Source organism: Nerophis ophidion, linkage group LG24 (genome assembly GCF_033978795.1).
Source record: "Nerophis ophidion isolate RoL-2023_Sa linkage group LG24, RoL_Noph_v1.0, whole genome shotgun sequence".
Taxonomy (NCBI): domain Eukaryota; kingdom Metazoa; phylum Chordata; class Actinopteri; order Syngnathiformes; family Syngnathidae; genus Nerophis; species Nerophis ophidion.
Genome location: NC_084634.1, coordinates 22,901,572 through 22,929,398, shown reverse-complemented (window position 1 = coordinate 22,929,398; position 27,827 = coordinate 22,901,572). Strand labels below are relative to the sequence as shown.

The window sequence follows — 27,827 nt, the reverse complement described above, 5'->3', positions numbered from 1 at the left end:
AACAAGCACATTCTGAAAATGTACAAATCATAATGTTGTTGTTTTTTTTACACTTACACGTTGTGGTTAATAGTATTCTATCTTTATTTGTCGTTATTTATACTTTCTGAAGAAATTATGTGATAATCAGTCAACTCATTGGTGTTAGTTTTCAATCTATCAAGATGAAAAAATAATCATCAAAATCAAATTACAGGATGTTATTTATGTAGTTTGCTCATTTTCCTTGACTGATGTTCTAACATCATGTGGTTTATTTTTTTACATATGTAGCATAATCTGCAAAGATACAAAGAGTTGTTATTGCGACATCTAGTGGACACATTTAGAACAGCAGTTTCTTTTATTAAAACATTTTGGCTTATTTGAGTACTTAACAAACTCATCCCGCAGGCCCGATAAAACCTTTTCACGGGCCTGATCCGGCCCTCAGGCCGTACATTTGACACTAAATCATTATTTAAGGTTCCCCTCCCTGGATAATTTTTAATACAGTTAAGTCAACCCTGTATTTTTTGAATGTCCGGCTCTTTGTCACAATCCTTGGTCCGGATCATGTTTTTGTGTTTTCTGTTAGTTTTGGACTCCTTTAGTCCCTGTTTGTGCACCTCCGGAGTTTGTTTTGGTTGCCATGGTTGCTCATTATGTTCACCTGTCTCTGTGTTCGGCCGCTCACCTGCTACACGAGCCCCAATCAGGGGCACTATTTAAGCCTGATTTTGCCAGTCAGTTGGCCTGGCGTCATTGTTCGCTTCGTGCCTGGTCCACGTAAGTCTTGTTTGTTGATGGCACAGCTAGTTAGTTTCCTAGTTCATGATGACAGTGCTAAGTTGTGGTTCTTTAGCTTTCGAATGGCGCGCTTTCCTTTTGCTTGTTTCCTGTTTTTTGGTTTAAGCTATGATTTATGACAATAAATCATACTCCTGCCTTGACGTTTTGTCCGGAGTTGTCCGTTTTTCATCCCAGGAGAACGACCCCGCAGTGAGCTGCGACCCCCCCCCCCCCTCGTGACACTCTTAGCTTTGTGTGCTCATCGATCATTTACAAACTGAGTTGAGAGAGGAAGTGACGCCAGAAAGACGGCGCCCCACACAGGAAGTGACGTCAGAACGAACGCGCCACAGCCAGCTTCATAACAAGTCGTTTTGTAACTCGGCGGCAACCAATAGAAAGATGGACGCGAGTCATCCAGACATGCCCGTGTTTGTCCTTCTACATGTACAGACGCTTGTGGAAACCACACATGAATACCTTTTAAAAGAAGGGAACGCATGATTGCAGCTATATGGGATACAACACATCTTAGACGGCAACACAGCAATGTTGAGCTAAGGTTTTGGATAAGCCCTGGAAGAAGGGCAGCCTGGTGGGATATGTTTGTCACCTAGTGTGTTGTGCCACAGGAAACGGCAAGAAAACTTTTGAATGTCCAGGTCAGCTGTGATTCTACTTAGTGAAAAACTTTGTCCATTTTGAAGGGGAGATAACGAGAATGCGGGCTCCAGTAGATGATGGAAGACTGCGGAAAACAGCAAATGCATTTAGACTGGCAAAGCAAACTATCAGTTATTGTCCGCGATGTATGTCGAGTGATTACTCAACGTCTGGTTTTGTACTCCGTAACTATTGTGAAGCCATGAACACGTCCATTAAAGATATGATTCATGTATTATGGCTCAGGTGTGATTCACTACAATAGGGCCAGTCTAACAGCTGCTGATGGTGAGGCACGCAAATTTTACTGTTAAGAGAAGTGTGGGAATATAGGCTACATTGAAACGCAGGGTAAGAATACACTTCCAGGTCAGAGGTGACTATGGCGTCCGCATTTTTTTTCTCGCATGCGTACTAAGTCGCATTGCGCTGGCGGACAGAGGGGGGAGAGGGTCTTAAACGATGGCATTGTTGTGTATGGACACGGATAAGTAAGGTTAGGTGGGATATAGCCTGGATAACCTTATCCGACTTTCATCGATTCGATTGATTGAGACTTGTATTAGTGGATTACACAGCACAGTACATGTTCCGTACAATTGACCATTAAATGGCAACACCCGAATAAGTTTTTCAACTTGTTTAATTCGGGGTCCATGTTAATCAATTCATGGCTTAGTGTAGAAGGGGCCTGAAGCTAATCGAATCGTTAGGTACTTAAAGATTCACAGCCTTAATACACCCACACACGCACAGACACCACATTATTTGACCAGTATTTGTCTGTGCATTTCACGCAGAACCCTGAAAATAAGAGGTAAAGTAATATGGAGTCCCATTAACAGGTCTGGGGTAAAATACTTGCCAGACAGCAACGATTGGCTGGAAATGTAGGTATAGGGCAGGGCTCCTCAATTATTTGATGTGAGAAGAAAAATAAAAATTCTGCACCTCCCCCAACACTTTCTGTCGTGACTATAAAAAGTATAATTTGTCTATGCAAGTGTTATAAGTACACCTCCGCATAACACTGTATCTTTACAGACATTAAAGAAAACAATAAAAACAGACATATACAGTAAATCAAATTACAACAAATAACTATATTAACAGGCCCAACTCTTGAAAAACAACCCCACACCATAATTCCTCCTCCACCAAATTTCACACTCGGCAAAATGCAGTCCGAAATGTATTGTTCTCCTGGCAACCTCCAAACCCAGACTGGTCCATCAGATTGCCAGATGGAAAAGCGTGATTCATCACTCCAGAGAAGGCGTCTCCACTGCTCTAGAGTCCAGTGGCAAGGTGCTTTACACCACTGCATCCGACGCTTTGCATTGGACTTGGTGATGTATGGCTTAGATGCAGCTGATCGGCCATGGAAACCCATTCCATGAAGCTCTCTGCGTACTGTACGTGGGCTAATTGGAAGGTCACAAGAAGTTTGGAGCTCTGTAGCAACAGAAAGCCGGCGACCTCTTTGCACTAAGTGCTTCAGGATCCGCTGACCCCTCTCTGTCAGTTTACCTGGCCTACCACTTTGTGGCTGAGTTGCTGTTGTTCCCAAACTCTTCCATTTTCTTAAAGTAAAGCCAACAGTTGACTTTGGAATATTCAGGTGGCATCCTATGACAGTTCCACGCTGGAAATACCATACCATACTACGCCAACTTTATTTATAAAGTCCTTTAAAAACAACCATAGTTGAAGAACAAAGGGCTATACACTACAAAGAAATAGAAGTAAAGGACAGACTAAAATTAACAGACCAACATTTAAAACAAGTAAAATACACATTGAAAAAGCAAATACAAATTACCCTAAGAACTATTTGTAAGATAAAAAGCAGTTAAAAAGTAAAAAAAAATAATCAAAAAAGTTAAACGTTAAAAACAGTTTAAAGTTTCATGCTGGATTAAAAGCCAGTGAATAAAAATGGGATTTATAGGCCTACTGAAATTAGATTTTCTTATTTAAACGGGGATAGCAGGTCCATTCTATGTGTCATACTTGATCATTTCGCGATATTGACATATTTTTGCTGAAAGGATTTAGTAGAGAACATCCATGATAAATCTTGCAACTTTTGGTGCTGATAAAAAAGCCTTGCCTTTACCGGAAGTCGCAGACGATGACGTCACAAGGGTGAGGGCTCCTCACGTCCTCACATTGTTTTTAATGGGAGCCTCCAGCAGCAAGAGCTATTCGGACCGGGAAAACGACAATTTCCCCATTAATTTCAGCGAGGATGAAAGATTTGTGGATGATGATATTGATAGCTAAGGACTAGAAAAAAAATAATAATAATAAAAAGCGCCGGCTCCGGGCGGCGGCAGTTTGAGCGTTTCAGATGTAATTAGACACATTTACTAGGATAATTCTGGAAGATCCCTTATCTGCTTATTGTTTTAATAGTGTTTTAGTGAGATTGTAAAGACATACCTCGAGGTCGGATGGTGCGGTGAACACGAAGTGTCTCAGAGAGAAGCCGAGGAGCCAAGCTCACAGATGCCTTTTAAACAGCTACTGCAAGAGGACGAATGATCCAATGATATCTCCGGTAAGATATATATGACAATCTTCCCATCCAAAAACATGCTGATTGACGTAGAGAAACATGTTCGCTTGACCGCTCTGTGTTAAAAACAAAGAAACACCAGCTGTGTCTCGGTGCTAAAGACAGCTGCAATACACCGCTTTCCACCAACAGCATTGTTCTTTATAGTCTCCATTGTTAATTGAACACATTGCAAAAGATTCAGCAACATAGATGTCCAAATAACTGTGTAATAATGCGATGAAAAGAGACGACTTTTAGCCGTAACTGGTGCTGAGATAATATTTCCTGACAGTCCGTGACGTCACGCACATGCGTCATCATTCCGCGACGTTTTCAACAAGAAGCTCCGCGGGAAATTTAAAATTGCAATTTAGTCAACTAAACCGGCCATATTGGCATGTGTTGCAATGTTAAAATTTCATCATTGATATATAAACTATCAGACTGTGTGGTCGGTAGTAGTGGGTTTCAGTAGGCCTTTAAGAAGGGTCTTAAAATAGCCAAAGAAGGGGCTTGTCTCACATGGAGAGGGAGATCATTGCAGACTTTGGGACCCGCAACAGAGAAGGCTCTGTCCCCTTCTGAGCTTGCACTTTGATTTGGGTACCTCCAGGACACCTGATTCTGATCATTTGTATGGGTGGCCAAATACTTATGGCAATACAGTGTATAAGCCTTGGCTTCAGCCTATTCCGTTTGTGTACGATTGTTAATATGTATAATCTGTGCTGTAAAAGGCCTACTGAAATGAGATTTTCTTATCTAAACGGGGATAGCAGGTCCATTCTATGTGTCATACTTGATCATTTCGTGATATTGCCATATTTTTGCTGAAAGTATTTAGTAGAGAACATCGACGATAAAGTTTGCAACTTTAGGTCGCTAATAAAAAAGCTTGCCTTTACCGGAAGTAGCAGACGATGACGTCACCGGTGTGAGGGCTCCTCACATCCTCACATTGTTTATAATGTGAGCCTCCAGCAGCAAGAGCTATTCCAACCGAGAAAGCGATACTATCCCCATTAATTTGAGCGAGGATGAAAGATTTGTGGATGAGAATATTGAGAGTAAAGGACTAGAAAAAAAAAAGAAGAAAAAGTTTAAAAAAGAACTATGATAATTCTGGAAAATCCCTTATCTGCTCATTGTGTTAGTGTTTTAGTGAGATTAAATAGTACCTAAAGTGGGAGGGGTGTGGCCACGGGTATGTGTGTTGACTCAGTGTCTCTGAGGCAAGTTACACCGCTAGAAGCTCCGCTGTCGCCGCCGCGTGTCGCCGGTAAGAGCAAACTTATTACCACGATTTTCTCACCGAAAACTGCTGGTTGACATTTGGTCGGGATCCACATTCGCTTGACCGCTCTGATCCATAGTAAAGCTTCGCCTTTGGGAATTTTAAACAAGGAAACACTGACTGTGTTTTTCTGGCTAAGGTTAAAAGCTCCCACCTCCATCTTTCTACGTTGACTTCGCCATTATTAATTGAACAAATTGCAAAAGATTCAGCAACACAGACTTCCAGAATACTGTTTAATTATGCGATTAAAGCAGACTACTTCTAGCTTGGATCGGGCTGGAAAATAATGCCCGCTACAACCCGAGACGTCAAACGCACGCGTCATCATACAAGTCATCATACCGCGACGTTTTCAACACGACACTTCGCGGGAAATTTAAAATTGCAATTTAGTAAACTAAAAAGGCCGTATTGGCATGTGTTGCAATGTTAATATTTCATCATTGATATATAAACTATCAGACTGCGTGGTCGGTAGTAGTGAGTTTCAGTAGGCCTTTAAATTGATCACACAAAATGGCTGATTATATGACCGAAATAAACTCATTTCATTCGATTACCTCCCTCCCATAAAGAGTAGGACAAGTGATTCAACCATTGGACATGAAAGGCTCTGCAGACGTACAACACATGATGTGTCACAGCCCTGCCACTAAATGAACTGGGAGACCGCGTCCAAACGTCAACCTCTATTTTAATTGAGCCTCTTCACGGACGGACGGTCCTTCTACCCAAGGTCTTCTCTGAAAGACCGCAACCCTGTCTTTTAATTTCGATACCGTACTTAAGACGACGAAGGGAAGAGAGTTCAAAAACGATGGGCAACTCAGATACTCTTAAAAAGTGGCTTAAACAACCACAAAACACACACGTACGCAACATTGCGTGCAGCAAAATACCGAGGCCTGACCTTGGGGGAGCAAAACTGCAGCTCGCAGGAACAGGATAGCGACAGAATAAAGAGCGGGATAAAAGGTTAGCGTGAGGATGGGCACTGAAGAGTGGAGTGGAGAGGGAGGACAATTCGGGAGCGAGTGCATCTTGGTTACAATACTGGCAGTGTCCATTAATAAAAAGCCCTTAAACCTTCTATTTTACAAAACTCTGAGCTTTGCCATGGCTACAACGAAAAAAAACGAGGCCTAAACAACTGACTAGACTTCCTGACGGAGGCTGCAGCCGCATAGGCTCCGATCTACATTTCCGCCATGTGGGTGCTCGGTGTGTGTGTGTGTGTGTGTATTAGTATTGTCCCGATACCAATATTTTGGTACCAAAAGTATTTTGGTACTTTTCTATATAAAGGGAACCACAAAAAATGGTTTTATTGAAAAAAAAATCTCAGGGTACATTAAAGGCCTACTGAAACCCACTACTACCCACCGCAGTCTGATAGTTTATATATCAATGATGAAACATTAAAATTGCAACACATGCCAATACGGCCTTTTTAGTTTACTAAATTGCAATTTTAAATTTCCCGAGAAGTGTTGTGTTGAAAATGTCGCGGTATGATGACTCGTATGATGACGCATGCGTTTGACGTCTCGGGTTGTAGCGGACATTATTTTCCAGCCCGATCCAAGCTATAAGTAGTCTGCTTTAATCGCATAATTACACAGTATTCTGGACATCTGTGTTGCTGAATCTTTTGCAATTTGTTCAATTAACAATGGAGAAGTCAAAGTAGAAAGATGGAGGTGGGAAGCTTTTAGCCTTTAGCCACACAAACACACGGTGTTTCCTTGTTTAAAATTCCCGGAGGTGAAGCTTTACTATGGATCAGAGGGGTCAAGCGAACATGGATCCCGACTACATGTCAACGGGCAGTTTTCGGTGAGAAAATTGTGGTAACAAGTCGGCTCTTACCGGAGATCAGCGGAGCTTCTGTCCTGCTGCAGCTGCCCTGACTTCCCTCAGAGACTCTGGCGTGGCCACACACCTCCAACTTTCAGGTACTATTTAACTACCAAAAAAACTACTAACACAATAGCCAGATAAGGGATTCCCCAGAATGATCCTAGTAAATGTGTCTAAAAACATCTGAGTCGCTCCCACTGCAATCGCCTATTTTTTTCTTCACATTTTTTTTCTAGTCCTTCACTCTAAATTTCGTCATCCACAAATCTTTCATCCTCGTTTAAATTAATGGGGAAATTCTCGCTTTCTCGGTCTGAATAGCTCTAGCTGCTGCTGGCTATTATTGTAAACAATGTGAGGATGTGAGGAGCCCTACAACCCGTGACGTCACGCGCACATTGTCTGCTACTTCCGGTAAAGGCAAGGCTTTTTTATTAGCGACCAAAAGTTGCGAACTTTAGCGTCGATGTTCTCTACTAAATCCTTTCAGCAAAAATATGGCAATATTGCGAAATGATCAAGTATGACACATAGAATGGACCTGCTATCCCCGTTCAAATAGGAAAATCTCATTTCGGTAGGCCTTTAAACCAGACTTGTCAACCCTCTCGATTTACCTGGGAGACTCCCAAATTTCAGTGCCCCGCTCGAAAATCTCCCGGGGCAACCATTCTCCCAAATTTCTCTAGATTTCCACCTGGACAACAATATTGGGAGCGTGCCTTAATGGCACTGCCTTTAGCGTCCTCTCTCACCTGAAAAGGAGACTATTGTGTGGTCCTGAAGTCAATTGTTAATATTATTTACATAATTACTTGATTATATTTTGCATTAGTGACTGCAATGCTTTAATCCATCCATCCATTTTCTACCGCTTATTCCCTTTTGGGGTGACGGGGGGCGCTGGCGCCTATCTCAGCTACAATCGGGCGGAAGGCTTATCTGGGGCTAAAGTTGTTTATATTTATTTTATGCTGTAATCGGTAAACAGCAGTTAGATGATGTCACTTTTGCTAAATTACTTCCTATTGGTTGCCTTACGGTATTCGTTCGAAAGCTAATCATTAGGGGTGTGGGGATAAATCGATTCAAAAACGAATCGCGATTCACACGTTGTGCGATTCAGAATTGATTCTCATTTTTTAATGAATCGATTTTTTTTTTTTCATCAATCCAACGAACCAATACACAGCAATACCATAACAAAGCAATCCAATTCCAAAACCAAAACCGACCCAGCAACACTCAGAACTGCAATAAACAGAGCAATTGAGGAGACACAAACACGACACAGAACAAACCAAAAGTACTGAAACCAAAATGAATATTATCAACAACAGTATCAATATTAGTTATAATTTCAACATAGCAGTGATTAAAAAATCCCTCATTGACATTATTAGACATTTATAAAAAAAAAAAAGAACAATAGTGTCACAGTGGCTTACACTTGCATCGCATCTCATAAGCTTGACAACACACTGTGTCCAATATTTTCACAAAGATAAAATAAGTCATATCTTTGTTTCGTTCAATAGTTATAACAAATTTACATTATTGCAATCAGTTGATAAAACATTGTCCTTTACAATTATAAAAGCTTTTTTTTTTTTTAAATCTACTACTCTGCTAGCATGTCAGCAGACTGGGGTAGATCTTGCTGAAATCCTATGTATTGAATGAATACAGAATCGTTTTGAATCGGAAAAATATCATTTTTGAATCGAGAATCGCGTTGAATCAAAAAAAAAATCAATATATAATCAAATCGCGACCCCAAGAATCGATATTGAATCGAATCGTGGGACACCCAATGATTCGCAGCCCTACGAATCATACATGTTGCGGTCTTCTGTAGTAATTTCTGTTGCCATCCTACACAAAGCGGCGAAGAAGCAATGCCGTAAGTTGTCTTTAATAAGTTAGCATCATGTCACGTCATTCAGGCAGACGGGAGTCTCTCTCTGCTGGACATTTTTGGACATTACCGTTACATTTTTAGATTTCATTGTAGACAAATATGTACAGAGGCAATAAGTGTGTTTGTGTCTCTTTGTTCTTTTCAATTTTTCACCATTTTGTCTATGAAGAATTGTCAAAAATTAATGGTCAAGCTTACAAGAACGTTCTCTTCATTGACTCCGGTTTGGCTTGGTGTTGAGTTGGCGTTTTTATACGTCTCACGAGAACACTAAACTATTATATATGTCTCCGTTATCCAAAAGTTTATCTATAACACATAAAGTAGGCAGAGACTGAGCTATTTCTCAGTGTGTGTTTATTCCAGCCGGCACGTTAATACACTGACACACAACATCCACATTCCCATCATGCACCGCCTCAAAACTACAGCAAGTAGTAATGTCCAAAAACATAACAGAGATGAAGCAGAAGAACGAAGAAGAGACATGGCGACGACGAGTTAGAAGTAGAAGTACGCTTGCAGGTTCCAAAATGATTGGAAAAAATAATTTCAGTTCATCCAGGACAGCTCGAAGGGGAAGGGGTATGCTGCCTGCAAATTTTGTAGCTCAAACGGATATACTCATTGATGAATGGAGTTTATATATATATATATATATATATATATATATATATATATATATATATATATATATATATATATATATATATAGTTGAGATCAAACCTTTTCAACCCCCACACAATTTTGGTGTTTTAGCAAGTTGGACATTTATTCCGTATTTTGTTTATAGTCATATCAAATAAAGATGTGTCAAATAGACAAATGCAACTTAACACTGTATTTTACAAAATACCAAAAAAGGACATTTTTCTTAATATCTCATTGCCAAAATTATTCAACCCCCTAGTTACATGCATCTTTAGTACTTAGTAGAACACCCTTTGGCAGTAAATACATCCTTCAAACGTGATACATAACCGGACACAAGCTTCTTGCAACGATCTACAGGTATTTTAGCCCATTCCTCTTGGGCAAAGGCCTCCAGTTCATTCATATTCTTGGGCTTGCGTGCTGCAACTGCCTTCTTCAAGTCCTACCACAGGTTTTCTATAGGATTTAGGTCTGGCGACTGTGAAGGCCACTCCAGAGTCTTCCAGCCCTTCTTCTGCAACCACTCTGATGTTGATTTGGAGGTATGCTTGGGATCGTTGTCCTGTTGGAAGGTCCAACGTCTCCCAAGCCTCAGCTTCGTCACTGACTTCATGACATTTGTAGCTAATATATCCTGGTAGGGAAATAGAATTCATAATGCCTTTAACGCGCTGGAGATTCCCGGTACCCGAGGCAGAGAAACAGCCCCACCATGCTTAACAGAAGGTAAGGTGTTCTTCTCTTTGTAAGCTTCATTTTTTCTCCTCCAGACATAACGTTGATTCATAGGCCCAAAGAGTTCCAGTTTTGTCTCATCACTCCATAGAACAGTTTCCGAAAGTTTTGGGGTTTGTCCAGATGATTTTTGGCATACTGGAGTCTATATTTTCTTGTGCCTGGTAGTCAGAAGTAGGGTGCGCCTGGGAGTTCTGGCATGGAGGCCTTCATCTCATAGTCGCGCCTTATTGTCTGGGACGAAATCTGCGTTCCCCTCTCTGCAATGTCCTGTTGTAGTTACTGAGCTGTTACCTGGGGGGTTTTCACCACTGAACGCTTCAAATACCGGACAGGAGTTGCACACAGCATCCTCTTTCTACCACGCCCAGATAGGGTTTCCACTGTGCCTTTAGCTTTAAACTTGCGAATTATGCTCCCAACTGTGTCTCTTGGAATATCTAATGTCTTTGCTATTTTCTTATATCCATATCCTTTCTTATGAAGATAAATTATCACCTCTCTTGAGTTCTTTGACCACTCCCTGGACTTCACCATGTTGCAAATACACCATTGATCATCAACAAGAAGCTGAGCGTCACAGTCTTTTTCAATCAGTTTAATTGTTGATCGTTATGGTTCTAATCACATCTACAGGTGTTTTCAACACCTGATTGAAAATATCTTATTCAAATTCTGTTCTTAAGAGTTATGATCTTCAAGGGGTTGGATAATTTTGTCAATGAGATATTAAGAGAAATGACACTGTTTGGTATGTTACAAAATATAATGTAATTCAAGTTGCATTTGTCTATTTAATGCATCTTTATTTGATATGACTATAAACAAAATACGGAATAAATGTCCAACTTGCTATAACACCAAAATTGTGTGGGGGTTGAATAATTTTTATCACAACTGTATGTTTCTTATTGCAATTTTGCTCTTAAATAGAATAGTGAACATAAAAGAGAACTTCTCTTTTAGTAGTAAGTAAACAAACAAAGGCTCCTAATTTAGTCTGCTGACATATGCAGTAACATACTATGTCATTTTCCATTCTATTATTTTGTCAACATTATTAAGGACAAGTGGTAGAAAATTTATTATTGGTAACACTTTAGTATGGAGAGCATATTCTAAGTGACAAAGACTTAATTTAGAGTGATTTGGTTAGGGTTTATTAAGTACTTAATAATGACTAATTAAGAGCCAATATGTTATGAATTTGCATGTTAATAAGCAACTAATTAATGGTGAATATGTGTTCCCCATACTAAGGTGTTACCAATTTATTAATGTACTTGTTCATTTACTGTTAATATCTGCTTACTTTCTCTTTTAACATGTTGTATCTACATACATCCATCCATCTTCTTCCGCTTATCCGAGGTCGGGTCGCGGGGGCAACAGCCTAAGCAGGGAAGCCCAGACTTCCCTCTCCCCAGCCACTTTGTCCAGCTCCTCCCGGGGGATCCCGAGGCGTTCCCAGGCCAGCCGGGAGACATAGTCTTCCCAACGTGTCCTGGGTCATCCCCGTGGCCTCCTACCGGTTGGACGTGCCCTAAACACATCCCAAGGGAGGCATTCGGGTGTTGTATCTAAGCTTCTGTTAAAATGTAATAATCACTTATTCTTCTGTTGTTTCCATACTTTACATTAGTTTTGGATGATACCACAAATTTGGGTATCAATCCGATACCAAGTCTTTACAGAATCATACATTGGTCGTATTCAAAGTCCTCATATGTCCAGGGACATATTTCCTGACTTTATCAACATAATATAAATATATAAAAAAAACAAAGAAGATTTTGTCATGTTAAAAATACCGATGTAATTACAGTAGTATCGACTAGATACACTATTGTTCATGGTATCACTACAGTGGATGTTAGGTGTAGATCCACCAATGGCGTTTGATTATATTGTAGCGTCCCGGAAGAGTTGGCGCTGCAGGGAATTCTGGGAATTTGTTCTGTGGTGTTTATGTCGTCTTGTGGTGCAAATATTCTTCCAAATGTGTTTTTCGTCATTGTTTAGTGTGGTTTCACTATATGGTACATGTTTATGACAGTATTGGCATTGTTTATACTGCCACCTTTAGTATGGCTGTTGAGTAAGTATTCGCTCGAGAACCGTATGGTCAAAGTCAAGAAGATTGTGTCAGTTCAATTTCGGGCATAATGAAATGGTTAGACTCTATTAAATATATAGACTATGTGATTTCTGACTATGTAAAAAGGACCAAACTGGTCACGATTTGTCAAAAATTATTTTAAAGATTGACAGTTGTGCGCTAGGGCTGGGCGACATATCGATATACACGATATATTGCGGGTTTGTCTCTGTGCGATATAGAAAATTACTATATTGTAATATTCGAGTATACGTTCTCACGCAATAGCTTTTAGCAGCGGGCATTACACTTCAGGCTCTTCTCACTCTTTCCTGTCTCTCCTTCTCACAGACAAGCAGGCGCACATTCTTACACACGTCACATACTGTCACGTCATACGTCACATACGTATACGCCCTTGCCCAGCAGAGAGGTAGCAGACCGGGTAACGTTAGCTGTGATGCTAACGTAGCCTTACGAGAAAGAAGGTGCGGATCTCGTAACAAATGAAGGAAGACTTGATTCCCAATAAAAACAGCAGGGGGTCCATCGTATGGCGGTGGTTCGGTTTAAGTGGGAATATGTCGAACAGACAACCGTAATTTGTCAAGTGTGGGGCAAAAGCGTTGCTATAAAAAGTAGCATTATTGGTAATATTTCTCTCTGGCACTCATCGAGGGTGGACGCTTCCCTTTCCTCTCCCTTATGTCTCCTGCTTGCTTCTTTGTTTTGTCTTGTCTTAACTTTCTTGTTGCCTCTTTTTGCACTGCTCTCCAAATCTAAACATTGCAACTATTTAACTGGCCTCAACAAAAATTGACAAGATTTTGGGTTTGGGGGAACCTGCTGTCGTGACGAAGCGGTTGTTGCTGGACACACGACGGACTCTTGAGAGAAGAAGGAGGGCCGTGTGCCTGGCGACCCTTTTTTGTCGAGGACGTGAAGATATCCACCTACTCGGAATCATGACAACAGGACATCTGCTGATTGGCGTAAGCGTTGCTCTGGTTTGTCGACAAATTGAAAGTTGCTGGCAGTCTTCAAAGTACCCCAAAGCTGCCACAAATGATTGGAGGATGCGGGAAGAACTGTGGATTACATCGGACTGTCTACCTCGCAGTTTTGAGGACCAGTCATAGACAATTTAGAGTGAAAAGCATATTTTATTTTCACCCGCATAAAAAAATCATTCTAACTTGGATTGTTTCCCTGGATTGAGACTCTCCTGAAGGACAGCGCAGCGAAGACACAACAAACTCCCTTCTTGTCTCTCATGGACACACACCTGTTGTTTACTTTGGACTAGCGACTGCAATACATCAATGCCGCGGAACAGAGACACACTACAGGCTTACACACACACACACATCCACAAAAATACACGCCACACGTACAAACCCCCCCACCAACCCAACGCCCTCGACGCAAATCCCATAGGGGTGATGAATGGATGGTCACCGCCTGAGAGCTGCGGCCTACCACCATTACCTTGAACTACCTTCCCTCTGTTGCTAGATATCTCGAGATGCATGTTGTAATATGTATATGTGCTTAGCTATGGAGGTTTTTTCCCACTGCAGACTGGGCCCCCTTAGGAGCCCAGTCTGGATTGTATTTTTTTACTCATCCTTCCCCAGCGTTTACCTTTTTCCCATCTTTTACGGGGCGCCTTATGGCGACCCATCAACGTTTTTGTTCTGTAACCCTGTACACTGTTTGTTTGTATAATCTTGAACAGGTTTGTGCTGAAAACAAAGTTTCGTTGTACTTGTGCAATGACAATAAAGACCTATCCTATCCTATATGTAGCATCATTTGAAAAGTCACTCGCTAGAGAATGAAGATAATTTAATAACCATAAGAACCTACCACATAGTGAAGGACAAATACTATTTGATTTCCTATTATGCAGCTCATTTTTATTTGACACTTAAAATGTCTCTTGACAATCTTGCACTTTCTGTTTTGGAAATGACATGAATGTTTGTGCCATTGCTGAATAACTTTAATAAATACACTTTTAGTCAATTGACTTAGTTGTGATTTCCCTCTCTGCATGAAAGTTTAAAAGTAGGATATATGAATGCAGTATGAAGAAGAATGTTTTAATGTAGACACATAGAATCATCATACTACTGTGATTATATGCATCAAGTGTTCATTCAAGGCCAAGACAAAATATCGTAATATATATCGTATATCGCGATATGGCCTCAAAATATCGAGATATTAAAAAAAAAGGCCATATCGCCCAGCCCTATGTGCAGCCACACTCAAATGATATAGTCAAAACTAAAAAGTAGAGATTTGGGTTGCAGAGCAAACCGCAAAGAGGGTTCTATCTAATCAGGAGTCAATAGTTAAATAAAGACATCAACCGAAGCGGACAGAAGGGGTGGATTAACCTCGTCCTCTTCAGGCCAGGTGACCGGGTGGAAATGTCACAGGCTATCTTTAAAAAACTTTTAACACCATCATTCACCCTATTCAGGCTCGACGGCGACATGCACCGGGGAGGAGGGCCCGCACCCCTGCAAGCATTAATTCAATCCATTAAGGGTCAGCTAGTTAGCGGCGTGACCCCCGTGGAAAAAAACACGCTTTAACTTTCCGCGGCGGATCGCTATAGAGGGGACCTTGGTGAACGCGACGAAAAAAGAGCCCCTACCCCCGACCCCTCTGAAAAAAACAGATGGCCTGACAAAAGAAAACATGGACGGCTGAAAGCGAGGAGGTAGTGCGGGGCAGAGGGAGACAACAGGCATTCAGGACCTTGATGAGGGTGGATTAAAGAGCGTGAGGGTGCTGCTGGGTGTGGACTTCTGGAGATGCAACATTACAACACTTCATTTGGCTAAAGGACTCAGATGACCCTCATTTCAATAACAAGTTCTCTAGTAGTTTTTTTGCTCATGAAAATGAATTTGGCGGTCATCCCCCATAATATCAATAAGTATTTGAGTAAATAACTACCATATTTTCCAGATGATCTTTATTCAAATATAAAATGCACCGGATTATAGGGCACATTGAAGGAGCCATTATATTAGTATTTTTTTCTAAATGTAAAACACTTCCTTGTGGTCTACATCAGTGTTTTTCCAACCACTGTGCCGCGGCACACTAGAGTACTGTGAGATAGAGTCTGGTGTGCCGTGGGAGATTATGTAATTTCACCTAATTGGGTTAAAAATATTTTTTGCAAACTAGTAATTTTAGTCCGCAATTGTGCCGTTATTGAGTGTCTGTGCTGTCTAGAGGTCGGCAGCATAACCGTGTAATACGTAATACTCTTCCATTTTAGTAGGTGGCAACATGTAGCTGATTGCTTTGTAGATGTCGGGAACATGGTTTGTCGTGATCACAATATGCAGGAGGCAGCGTGTAGGTATAAAAGTATCTAACACTTAAACCAAAAATAAATAAAAGACGAGTGCGATATGTATGTGTAAATATATTTATACACATACATTTATATGTGTATATACTTAAATATATATATATATATGTATATAAAGTATATACACATATAAATGTATGTGTATAAATCGTATATATACACATATAGATGTATGTGTATATATATACATATAGATATGTGTATATATATATATATATATATGTATATATATATATATGAATACATATACATACATACACATATGTGTATATACACATGTATACATACATTATTATATACAAATATAAATACATATATACACATATGCATACACATATATATACATACATACATATATACACATATACATACATAATGTATGTATATATGTATATACATAAATGTATGTATGTATATATGTGTATATATATGTACATACATATATATGCATACATACATACACATATATATGAAGACATATATACACATATATATGCATACATATATATATACATAAATATGTGTAGATGTATATTAATGTGTGTATATAAGTGTATATATTTTTTATAAATGTGTATGTGTGTATATATACATAAATATATGTACATACATATTTATGTATGTACACATACATATATATACGTAAATATATATAAATGTGTGTAGATGTATATACAGTATGTGTGTGTATATGTATATATATTTTTTATATGTGTATATATGTATGTATATATACATAAATATATATATAACATATACATAAATATATATACATAAATATATATACATACATACACATAAATATATATATATATATATATATATATATACATACATATATATATACATATACATAAATATATATACATATATATACATAAATGTATATACATACATATATATACATAAATATATATATATATACATAACTCTATATATACATATATATACATAAATATGTATATACATACATATATATACATAAATATATATATACATATATATATATATATATACATAAATATATATAAACATAAATATATATATACATAAATATATATAAACATAAATATATATATATTTATACATATATCCATACATAAATATATATATATACATATATATACACATAAATAAATATATATATACATATATATACATAAATATATATACATAAACATATATATACATAAATATATATATATATATTGTATATATATACATAAATATAAATATATATACATATATACATATATATATATATATATATATATATATATATATATATATATATATATATATATATATATATATATATATATACATATATATATATATATATATATATATATATATATATATATATATATATATATATATATATATATATATATACATATATATATATAACGTTTTAAATAAATTTTTTGAAGTTCTTTTAATCAATTAAGAATTTTGACACCCATAATATCAATCCATCAATCAACCAATGATTATTAGCTCTAAATCATAAGTGTCTCAAATTCAACTGGCAGCTCTGGGAGACAAACTTTTAGCAGCAAATTCCTAAACTTGGACCACTGTACACACATTGGCAAATCCTTGCATTGACATTATAACCTTGCTGTGGCAAACAAACACTGGGGTATAAATTTGGGAATTTACATAACTGGGGCATTCCTCAAGGCACCCCTTTATTATGTTTCGACATAACATGCAATGGTGGTTTTTCGGTCAAAATTTTCAATAGATTTTGTTTTACAAACTCTTTTCAGGTGACTTACGTGGCTCCATTTTACAGCGTCTTCTCTTCGTCATCCATGTTGTAGTTTTTAGAAATTCTATATCGAGTCTACTGACAGATGTAAGTTACAACTATACACTATTTTGTATTTAAAAAAAGGCAACAGCGGAGGATGCATGTGCATGTACGAGCAAGTCTGCCCCACAACAAGAACATGGAAAAAAGAAGGACCTTATTGACTACAACGTCGGACTGCAATGCTGGACTCGTTCAAAGCTCTTTGGGTAAATCTCTACCCTAAATGGAGATATCCGCTGACAATGACAAAAACGTCTCAAATGAGGCAGATTCCAAACAGCTTCGGAGAAAGTATGAAGGACGGAAACATTGTTTTAAAGTCAAATACAAATAAAGAATACGAACAGATGTAGTGAACATAGAAAGGGTAAAATAAAGTACAATTATTGATGTAATAATAGATGATAAAAATGAACTGGAAATCAAATAAAAAACATACAACATAAGGTATAAGACATACATCAATAAAGAATGAAGCAAAACTATGCTTTGGATAAAAAATCACTCCATATTCTTTGCAGTTCGCTACCATATCGGAGTTTTTGTGTAGAAATATGGGGAAATAACTACCAAGGTACTCTTCATTCATGAACCGTGTTACAAAAAAGGTCAGTTAGAAAAAAACGTACTGTTGAAAATAAAGAGAATTCTAACCCTTTATTTATGGAATCAAAAATATTGAAATTTAATGATTTAGTGCATTTGTTAAATTATACAACAACCTTAGGGAAAAATGTAACTTTAAAAAAAAAAATTGTACGCACGTACAACACTTACAACCTTTAGTGTATCAGTATGTTGAATGCCATTTTTGAATGGAATGAAATGATTGAAAAATGTAATAATCTGTTTATTTCATTGTGTGAATCACAACTTAAATACTTATAGATGAGAACTTTATTATTTATTTATTCAATTTGTTTGAGTTTTGTTTGAGTTACAAATTGAACACAGGAAGTGAACAAACAAATGTGTTGCATGTTGACAAAATGGATGTTTCTTTTATTTTTAGGTGGATCAATAATCTTTTTTTAAACACTTCTCTTACATTTTTAAACTAATTTAAAGGGTTTATTCTTCCTCCATAGCTATTTCAAATTTATTTCAAATTTTAAATACACTAATAAAATGGAGAACAAATAGGAAAATGGACAACTAAACTGTGCAACAGTATTTTTCATTTAATCTTTTTTGAACTTTTTCTGCCTTTTTAACATGATCTTTTATCTACTTTCTAATTAGTTATCCATTGTCATTTAAAAAAATATAAACGCCATTATGTGTATAAAAATTAACTCTAAAGTGGAGAGAAAATCAGAAAATTGGACGATCAAAGTTTATCGTTAAAGCACTTTTTGTGTCTTTTCACACATTGAAATCATAAAGGACACGAATTTCCGGAAGGAGGATGAAGTAAGATGGATGGGTATTCGAGTATACGTTCTCACGCAGTTGCTTTTAGCTGCGAGCATTACACTACATGCGTATCTCACTCTTTCTTGTCTGTCCTTCTCACAGAGACATGAAAAAAGCACCTTGTTTCATACGTCACATACCGTCACGCGTGCAACGTCATATGCCCTCGCGGAGCAGAGGTGGCAGCATGGGTAAAGTTAGCTGTGATAAGTGGTGCAAGCGGAGCGGTGAGAGTGGTAACACGATAGAAAGAAGGTGCCAAACTGTTAACAAATAGAGGAAAAAATAATTAATTCCCAAGAAAAAACGTATGGGGTCCATCTTCTGGCGGTGATGTTGAACAGACAACTGTAATATGTCAAGTATGCAGCAAAAGCGTTGCTACAAAAAGTAGCAGCACTACTAATTTGTAGCATCATTTAAAAAGTCACCCACTAAAGAATGAAAAGTGCTTGAAACTCCGCATGTCAACATCTACGGCTGGTGCCACATCTAAAAAAATGCCGGAGCAACCAGCACAGACCCAATTGAGCCTGACGTCTTTCATTTCTACATCAACACAGTATGGCACAAATAGTCAAAAATAGGACATAATGTCCGCAGTAACCTTCCACATAGCGAAGGACATACACTATTTGATTTCCTAATATGCAGCAATTTTTTATTTAAAAGTTTTTGAAATGTCTTGTGTGACATCGTGCACAAAGGTATTGTAGTGGCATTCTGTACAAAAAGTGCACTTTAATTTAGTGTTGTTTTGATACGTCATCTTAGTGACATCATGCACGAAAGTGCACTCATAGCTTGTTTTAAAATGCCCCTCACAATCTTGTACTTTCTGTTTTGAAATTACATGAATGTTTGGGCCACTGCTTAATAACTGTTTAATAAATACAGATTTCCTAAATTGACTTAGTTGTGATTTTACCCCTCTGCATGAAAGTTTCAAATTAGCATATATTAATACAGTATGAACGGGAATGTTTAGTGTAGACACAAAGATATGGAAGTAGAATTGTCTCACATCAACTTAAATACATCAATATGATATTAATACATATGCATATATTAATGATAAATGGGTTGTACTTGTATAGCTCTTTTCTGCCTTCAAGGTACTCAAAGCGCTTTGACACTACTATGGAAGTAGAATTGTCTCACATCAATTTAAATACATCAATATGATATTAATACATATGCATATATTAATGATAAATGGGTTGTACTTGTATAGCTCTTTTCTACCTTCAAGGTACTCGAAGCGCTTTGACACTACTTCCACATTTACCCATTCAGACACACATTCATACACTGATGGAGGGAGCTGCCATGCAAGGCGCTAACCAGCACCCATCAAGAGCAAGGGTGAAGTGTCTTGCTCAGGACACAACGGACGTGACGAGGTTGGTACTAGGTGGGAATTGAACCAGGGACCCTCGGGTTGCGCACGGCCACTCCCCCACTGCGCCACGTCGTCCCTATTCATAAATATACAAATACAAATGTGATATACAAATAAATCAAAAATTTGTATAAACAAACATGTATTTGTAAATATATTTTTAAGATTTGAATATAAATATGCCGGATTTTGTATTTGTGTATGTATTGAATTTGCATATGTGGATCGCCTTTTTGCTTTTGTGTCGATGAGGCATTCCTCCCACAAACCAGATACACAAATAAATGTGACCTACACACTCCCCTGAACAACCAGCAGAGGGCACTGATGCCTGATAACAGATCAGTGTCTACATCGGGACAAGATCATTAAACGGCATTGATACAATAGCCTTTCAGATTAACTGGATAAAATAGCATTAGCTAATACAACGCTAATGTTAGCTAGTTCAGGCCCATTGTGCGTACTCTCTGTAAAGACATGGATTGTTTTTGTGCAGAGAACGCCGGGCATTCTGCACATAATGCATATTATGCTCCGTGACCCAGACCGTTATGGCTGTAGAGCCCTCTGCTGGTTGTACAGGGGAGTGTGTAGGTCACATTTATTTGTGCATCTGGTTTGTGGGAGGAACGTCTCATCGACACAAAAGCAAAAAAGCGATCCACATATGCAAATTCTATACGAATACAAATTCAGACATATTTATATTCAAATCTCAAAAATATATTTACAAATACACGTTTATTTATACAAATTCTTGATTTATTTGTATGCCACATTTTTATATTTATACATTTTATTTAATGATAAAAATAAATGTACAAATATGTGTTTATTTATACAAATTACTCATTTATTTGTCTATAAAATTTGTATTGGTATATTTATTAATATATGCCTATGTATAATCCATCCATCCATTATTGATATGTATATATATATATATATAAGTTGATGTGAGACAATTTGACTTCCATTGATAGAATCATCATACTGGTGTGATTATATGCATCAATTGTTAATTCAAGGCTATGGCAAAATATCGAGATGTATATCTTGTATCGTGACATGGCCTAAAAATGTTGAGATATTCATAAAAGGTCATATTGCTCAGCTCTAGTTCCAAATAAACTCAAACTCAACTCAACTCAAAACCAAACCAAATAATGTTTGCATACTATTTTAACCTGTAACAGCACAAATCAGACTATCATTAAAGCCCTAATAGGTGAAAACTGTTTGGACTGAATGCCAGCAAAAGGTGTAAGAATTCCGCCCACAGCTGTTGCAAAATTAATCAAAACAGATTATCATGCAACTATCAGGATCACTCCAAACACATCAACGTTCATCTGGGATGCAAGGTGGGATAATGGCGCCAGCTAATTACAATTGCAAAGCAGTTTTTTCGCTCCGGATGCAAAACGGGCCGCATCTTTGCAGACGCCCGCCCCCCCCTTCCCTTTTTTTTTTTAACTTTTGAAATGTAAACAGTCTGGGTTTGTGACTCAGCGGGTGCACCAAGGTTTATATTACCCTTTTTTACCCACTGCCTATCTTTACTTTCGCTTCTTTCTATGATCAAAGACAAGCTTTGCGACACCGTGAGAGGCATCAGCAAGCAGAGAACATCAAACTACTAAAGAGCAACTTGCAAAAAAAAAAAAAAAAGTGTCGTAAATACAGGAATATGTTAGCAACACAAGAGGGATGTGACTTTGTTTCTACCTTCAGCGCTGCGATGAAAGGTAAAAAGGTGTCCCTCTGAAGTCCGTTTTTGTAGAGATCTGAAAGAGGAGGGGAGGGCCGTATTAGAGGTGCTGTTTAGCCTCCTAATAATGTCATTCCCTGGCCACAGATTGGCACATAAAGTGGCTATTGATGAACTGAAGGATGAGGTTGGCGAGCTTCGACAAAAGAGCTCGGGACCGGGGCGGAGAAAAATGGATTTCTCTACCGGCAGAGCGCCGCCGACATAAAATTCATTACATTCCCAAACAATGGTGGCGAGAGAAAGGACCGTCGCCTTTTCAGGGCGGACAATATCCACAGCGGCTTGTTGAATGGCGGTTTCAATTAGCTCGGCTGAAACAAATTACATCTGAAGTAGCTTCCCTGATAGACAGATAAAACAGGTCGGGATTCACACACAACCCACCCCCCCGGACAAAGACGTGCAAAATGTGCCGGAGCGCACACGCAAACAAGATGAGGCTTAAGCCCTCCAGCTGCAAATGCAATGCAACTGGTTGTTGTTGATGTTTGGGCTTTGGTTCGATACAATAGGACCAGGATCTCTATTAGCCGCTTCCATACTCCGCTGGACTGCACTGGAAAGACGCATTGGAGAGTTTGGAAAAATTACTTGGTGACTTTCTTACCTTTTAATGTAGAAAAATAAGCTAAAACCTATGTTCAGTTCAGTTCAGTTTCAGTTTATTTCCAACATGCATACGATACAATGTAATGCATCACACATTCCCAGTTGTTTCATTACAGCACGAAAAGGAGTAGGAAGAAGAAGAGCTTATTTAATCCTACCCCTTTCCATACCATAGCAATTTTATCCATAGTCCTTGTTCTCTGTAACAGAACAGTAAACAGATAAATAATAAAAAAAAACAATATACCATAGTAAACATACAAATATTAAATACATACCGTATTTTTCCCACTATAAGTCACTCCGGAGTATAAGTCACACCCACGGCCAAACTATGAAGAGAACCTCGATTTATAGTCCGAAAAATACGGTAAATAATCTTTGTCTCTTTAAAAAAAAGAAAAAAATGATTCAAAATGTTCATCATATTTCTTGCTCTGTGTACTTTGTGAATACTTGTAGTTTGAACGGTCTCTTAAACTGAATCATATTGGTGCTTTGTTTGATTTCTTTGGTTAATCGGTTCCACAATTTCAATCCACATACTGATATGCTACAAGTTTTAAGTGTTGTATGGGCATACAGATGTTTTCAATTAGATTTTTCTCTAAGGTTGTATTTCTCCTCTTGTTGAAAAAAAAAATGGTGTACATTCTTGAGTGGCAGGTGATAGTTTTTTTTGTACAAAATTTTAACTGTTTGGAAATGCCCAGATCGTTGTATTTCAATAATGGTTATTTAACAAATGATGCGTTTGTGACTTTACACCAGTTTTGCCGAGATTATCTATAGTATGCTTATTTTTCCATTGAAACTGTAAATAAGTGGTGGGCAAACTACTTAGAAAATGTAGAAATTACTCTTGATTAAATGTGGCTAAACAACAGGGAAAGCTATCCCCAGAGAATTGTAGCAAGCTACACAGTTAAAAAATAAAATAATATAAAAAAAATAAAATAAAATAAAATGTGTGTGTGTGTATATATATATATATATATATATATCCATCCATCCATCCATTTTCTACCGCTTATTCCCTTCCGGGGTCGCGGGGGGCGCTGGCGCCTATCTCAGCTACAATCGGGCGGAAGGCGGGGTACACCCTGGACAAGTCGCCACCTCATCGCAGGGCCAACACAGATAGACAGACAACATTCACACTCACATTCACACACTAGGGCCAATTTAGTGTTGCCAATCAACCTATCCCCAGGTGCATGTCTTTGGAAGTGGGAGGAAGCCGGAGTACCCGGAGGGAACCCACGCATTCACGGGGAGAACATGCAAACTCCACACAGAAAGATCCCGAGCCTGGATTTGAACCCAGGACTGCAGGACCTTCGTATTGTGCGGCAGACGCACTAACCCCTCTGCCACCGTGAAGCCTATATATATATATATATATATATATATATATATATATATATATATATATATATATATATATATATATATATATATATATATATATATATATATATATATATATATATATATATATATATACATACACACACATCCATCCATCCATTTTCTACCGCTACCGCTTGTATAATATAGCCAAGTATCATGGATGCATGGCATTCTGGGTAATTCTTATGTTGCGTTTATAATGTCTTACAGAGCCGATGTTCTCCAGAAATGTGTTTGGTGTGGGTTCACAGAGTGTGGCGCGTATTAGTAAGAGTGTTAAAGTTGTTTATATCACAACCATCAGTGTAAAAGGTATGGCTGTTGATCAAGTATGCATTGCAATCTCGTATGAAAAGCAGCGAAATACATGCGTCCGGCCAGCACGCAGATAGCATGGTGTAAAGGTGGGCGCGATGACATGTTGTAGAGCAGTGGTCCCCAACCACCGGGCCGCAGCCGCAGAAGAATTATTTATAAAAAAATGTTTTTATCACACTAAATTTTTTACTGCATGCCATTGGTAAGCGCAGAGATGAGAAGAGGTTTTAAAATTATTAGTGCCTGCTTACTTTTACCGAATGCTTTGAATAATCGCAGGTGTGAGAAGAGGTTTTAAATTAATTAGCGCCCCGGCGGCTATTCAAGGAAATACGGTATACACATATACATACATATATATACATGCACATTTGATTTATATAAATATATACAGTATATATATATATACAGTATATATATATATATATATATCCATTTCCCACCACTTGTCCCTTTTGGGGTCGAGGGGGGTCGCTGGAGCCTATCTCAGCTGCATTCGGGCGGTAGGCGGCGTACACCCTGGACAAGTCGCCACCTCATTGCAGGGCCAACACAGACAGACAGACATATACATATACATATATACACATACAGTACATACATACATACATATACACATTTATAAACACACACATATTTATACCCATACATGCACACACAAAAACATACATAAAAACCCTGTTCCCATATGAGTTGGGAAATTGTGTTAGATGTAAATAGAAACAGAATGCAATGATTTGCAAATCATTTTCAACCCATATTCAGTTGAATATGCTTCAAAGACAACATATTTGATGCCAGCAACACGTGACAAAAGAAGTTGGGAAAGGTGGCAATAAATACTGATAAAGTCAAGGAATGCTCATCAAACACTTATTTGGAACATCCCACAGGTGTGCAGGCTAATTGGTGGGTGCCATGATTGGGTATAAAAACAGCATCCCAAAAAATGCTCAGTCTTTCACAAGAAAAGATGGGGCGAGGTACACCCCTTTGTCCACAACTGCGTGAGCAAATAGTCAAATAGTTTAAGAACGTTTCTCAAAGTGCAATTGCAAGAAATTTAGGGATTTCAACATCTACGGTCCATAATATCATCAAAAGGTTCAGACAATCTGGAGAAATCAATCCACGTAAGCGGCATGGCCGGAAACCAACATTGAATGACCGTGACCTTGGATCCCTCAAACGGCACTGTATCAAAAACCGACATCAATCTCTAAAGGATATCGCCACATGGACTCAGGAACACTTCAGAAAACCACTGTCACTAAATACAGTTCGTCGCTACATCTGTAAGTGCAAGTTAAAGCTCTACTATCCAAAGCAACATCCAGAAACGCTGCCGGCTTCTCTGGGCCCCAGATCATCTAAGATGGACTGATGCTAATTGGAAAAATGTTCTGCGGTCTGACGAGTCCACATTTCAAATTTTTGGGGAAAATATTCGACATTGTGTCATCCGGACCAAAGGGGAAGCGAACCATCCAGACTGTTATCGACGCAAAGTTCAAAAGCCAGCATCTGTGATGGTATGGAGGTGCATTAGTGCCCAAGGCATGGGTAACTTACACATCTGTGAAGGCACCATTAATGCTGAAAGGTACATACAGGTTTTGGAGCAACATATCCTGCCATCTAGGCGCCTTCTTTTCATGGACGCCCCTGCTTATTTCAGCAAGACAATGCCAAGCCACATTCAGCATGTATTACAACAGCGTGGCTTTGTAAAAAAAAGAGTGCGGGTACTTTCCTGGCCCGCCTGCAGTCCAGTTCTGTCTCCCGTCGAAAATGTGTGGCGTATTATGAAGCGTAAAATACGACAGCGGACTGTTGAACGACTAAAGCTCTAAATAAAACAAGAATGGGAAAGAATTCCACTTTCAAAGCTTCAACAATTAGTTTCCTCAGTTCCCAAACTTCTATTGAGTATTGTTAAAAGAAAAGGTGATGTAACACAGTGGTTACATGCCCTTTCCCAACTACTTTGGCACGTGTTGCAGCCATGAAATTCGAAGTTATTTATTATTTGCAAAAAAAACTAAAGTTTATGAGTTTGAACATCAAATATCTTGTCTTTGTAGTGCATTCAACTGAATATGGGTTGAAAATGATTTGCAAATCATTGTATTCTGTTTATATTTACATCTAACACAATTTCCCAACTCATATAGAAACGGGGTTTGTACATACACACATTTACAAACCTACATCCTTTCATCCCCATTCACACACACACTCATATATATATACAACAACAAATCTATACACGGACCGGCGGGACAGGGATCAAGCCACAGCACTCACTGCCCACTGAGAAACAGCTGATCTCTTCCCGCAAGCCCCACAGGTCCGCGCACCCCCGTCACCCAGGGACAGCTCCCGACAAGCCCGCCCCAGACGACGGCATGACACCGGGCATGAAGGGCGGCGCGGCAGAGCGCAAGGGCATCCCAGGCCCACACCCAACTAGCCAACCAACACGACAATGAACGAATACGAAGCCGGCAAGTTCGTCAGCCCCGACAACAACCACGTGCACGCACTGCCACCAGTCACAAAATCAGCCACCCACCCTGCACCAGACCCAGCAGCCACGGGCGCACACACCCCAAAAAAAAACGGCAGCAGAAACAGCAGCTGCAATACCCCCAGACAGCCAGCACCACTCGATCAAATCAAAGCGATCGAAAAAACTGCGACCGGCAACCACTCGCCAACAGGATCACGGAGACCAGCCAGCACCAGCCCGCCAGTCAGCCCAAACGCCAACATGCAAACAACAGACATTAACACCTCCCCCACCAAAAGACCCCACTCCTCCAATCCAAACCCGTACAAACACACTACCGCCCAAACAACAGAGACACAGCAGCTCAACCAGATAAGGGGGCCACGCCGCCACCACGTCAAGTCACCAACACAGACCCCACAGCGCAAGGTTGGTCCACACGGGCACGGACCCCACCCAAAAGGAAGCCAAACCCGCGCAACGCCACACACAAATAAATAATTACATTTTAAAAATAATAAAAATTTAATAAATAAATGTAAAAATAAATAATAAATATACATATAGGCCATCAATGTGTGTGTACAAGGCCCCC

The 27,827-nt window shown here is 38.7% G+C and overlaps 1 protein-coding gene across 1 annotated transcript in view; it reads right to left on the bottom strand.

Moving 5' to 3' along the window:
- Positions 1 to 27,827, bottom strand: part of afg1lb (AFG1 like ATPase b) — a 117,055-nt gene that overhangs the window by 32,559 nt on the left and 56,669 nt on the right. Inside the window, exon 7 of the mRNA XM_061885668.1 lies at positions 22,335 to 22,393. Coding sequence (XP_061741652.1) covers positions 22,335 to 22,393 — 59 coding nt within the window. The remainder of the gene's footprint in view (positions 1 to 22,334; positions 22,394 to 27,827) is intronic.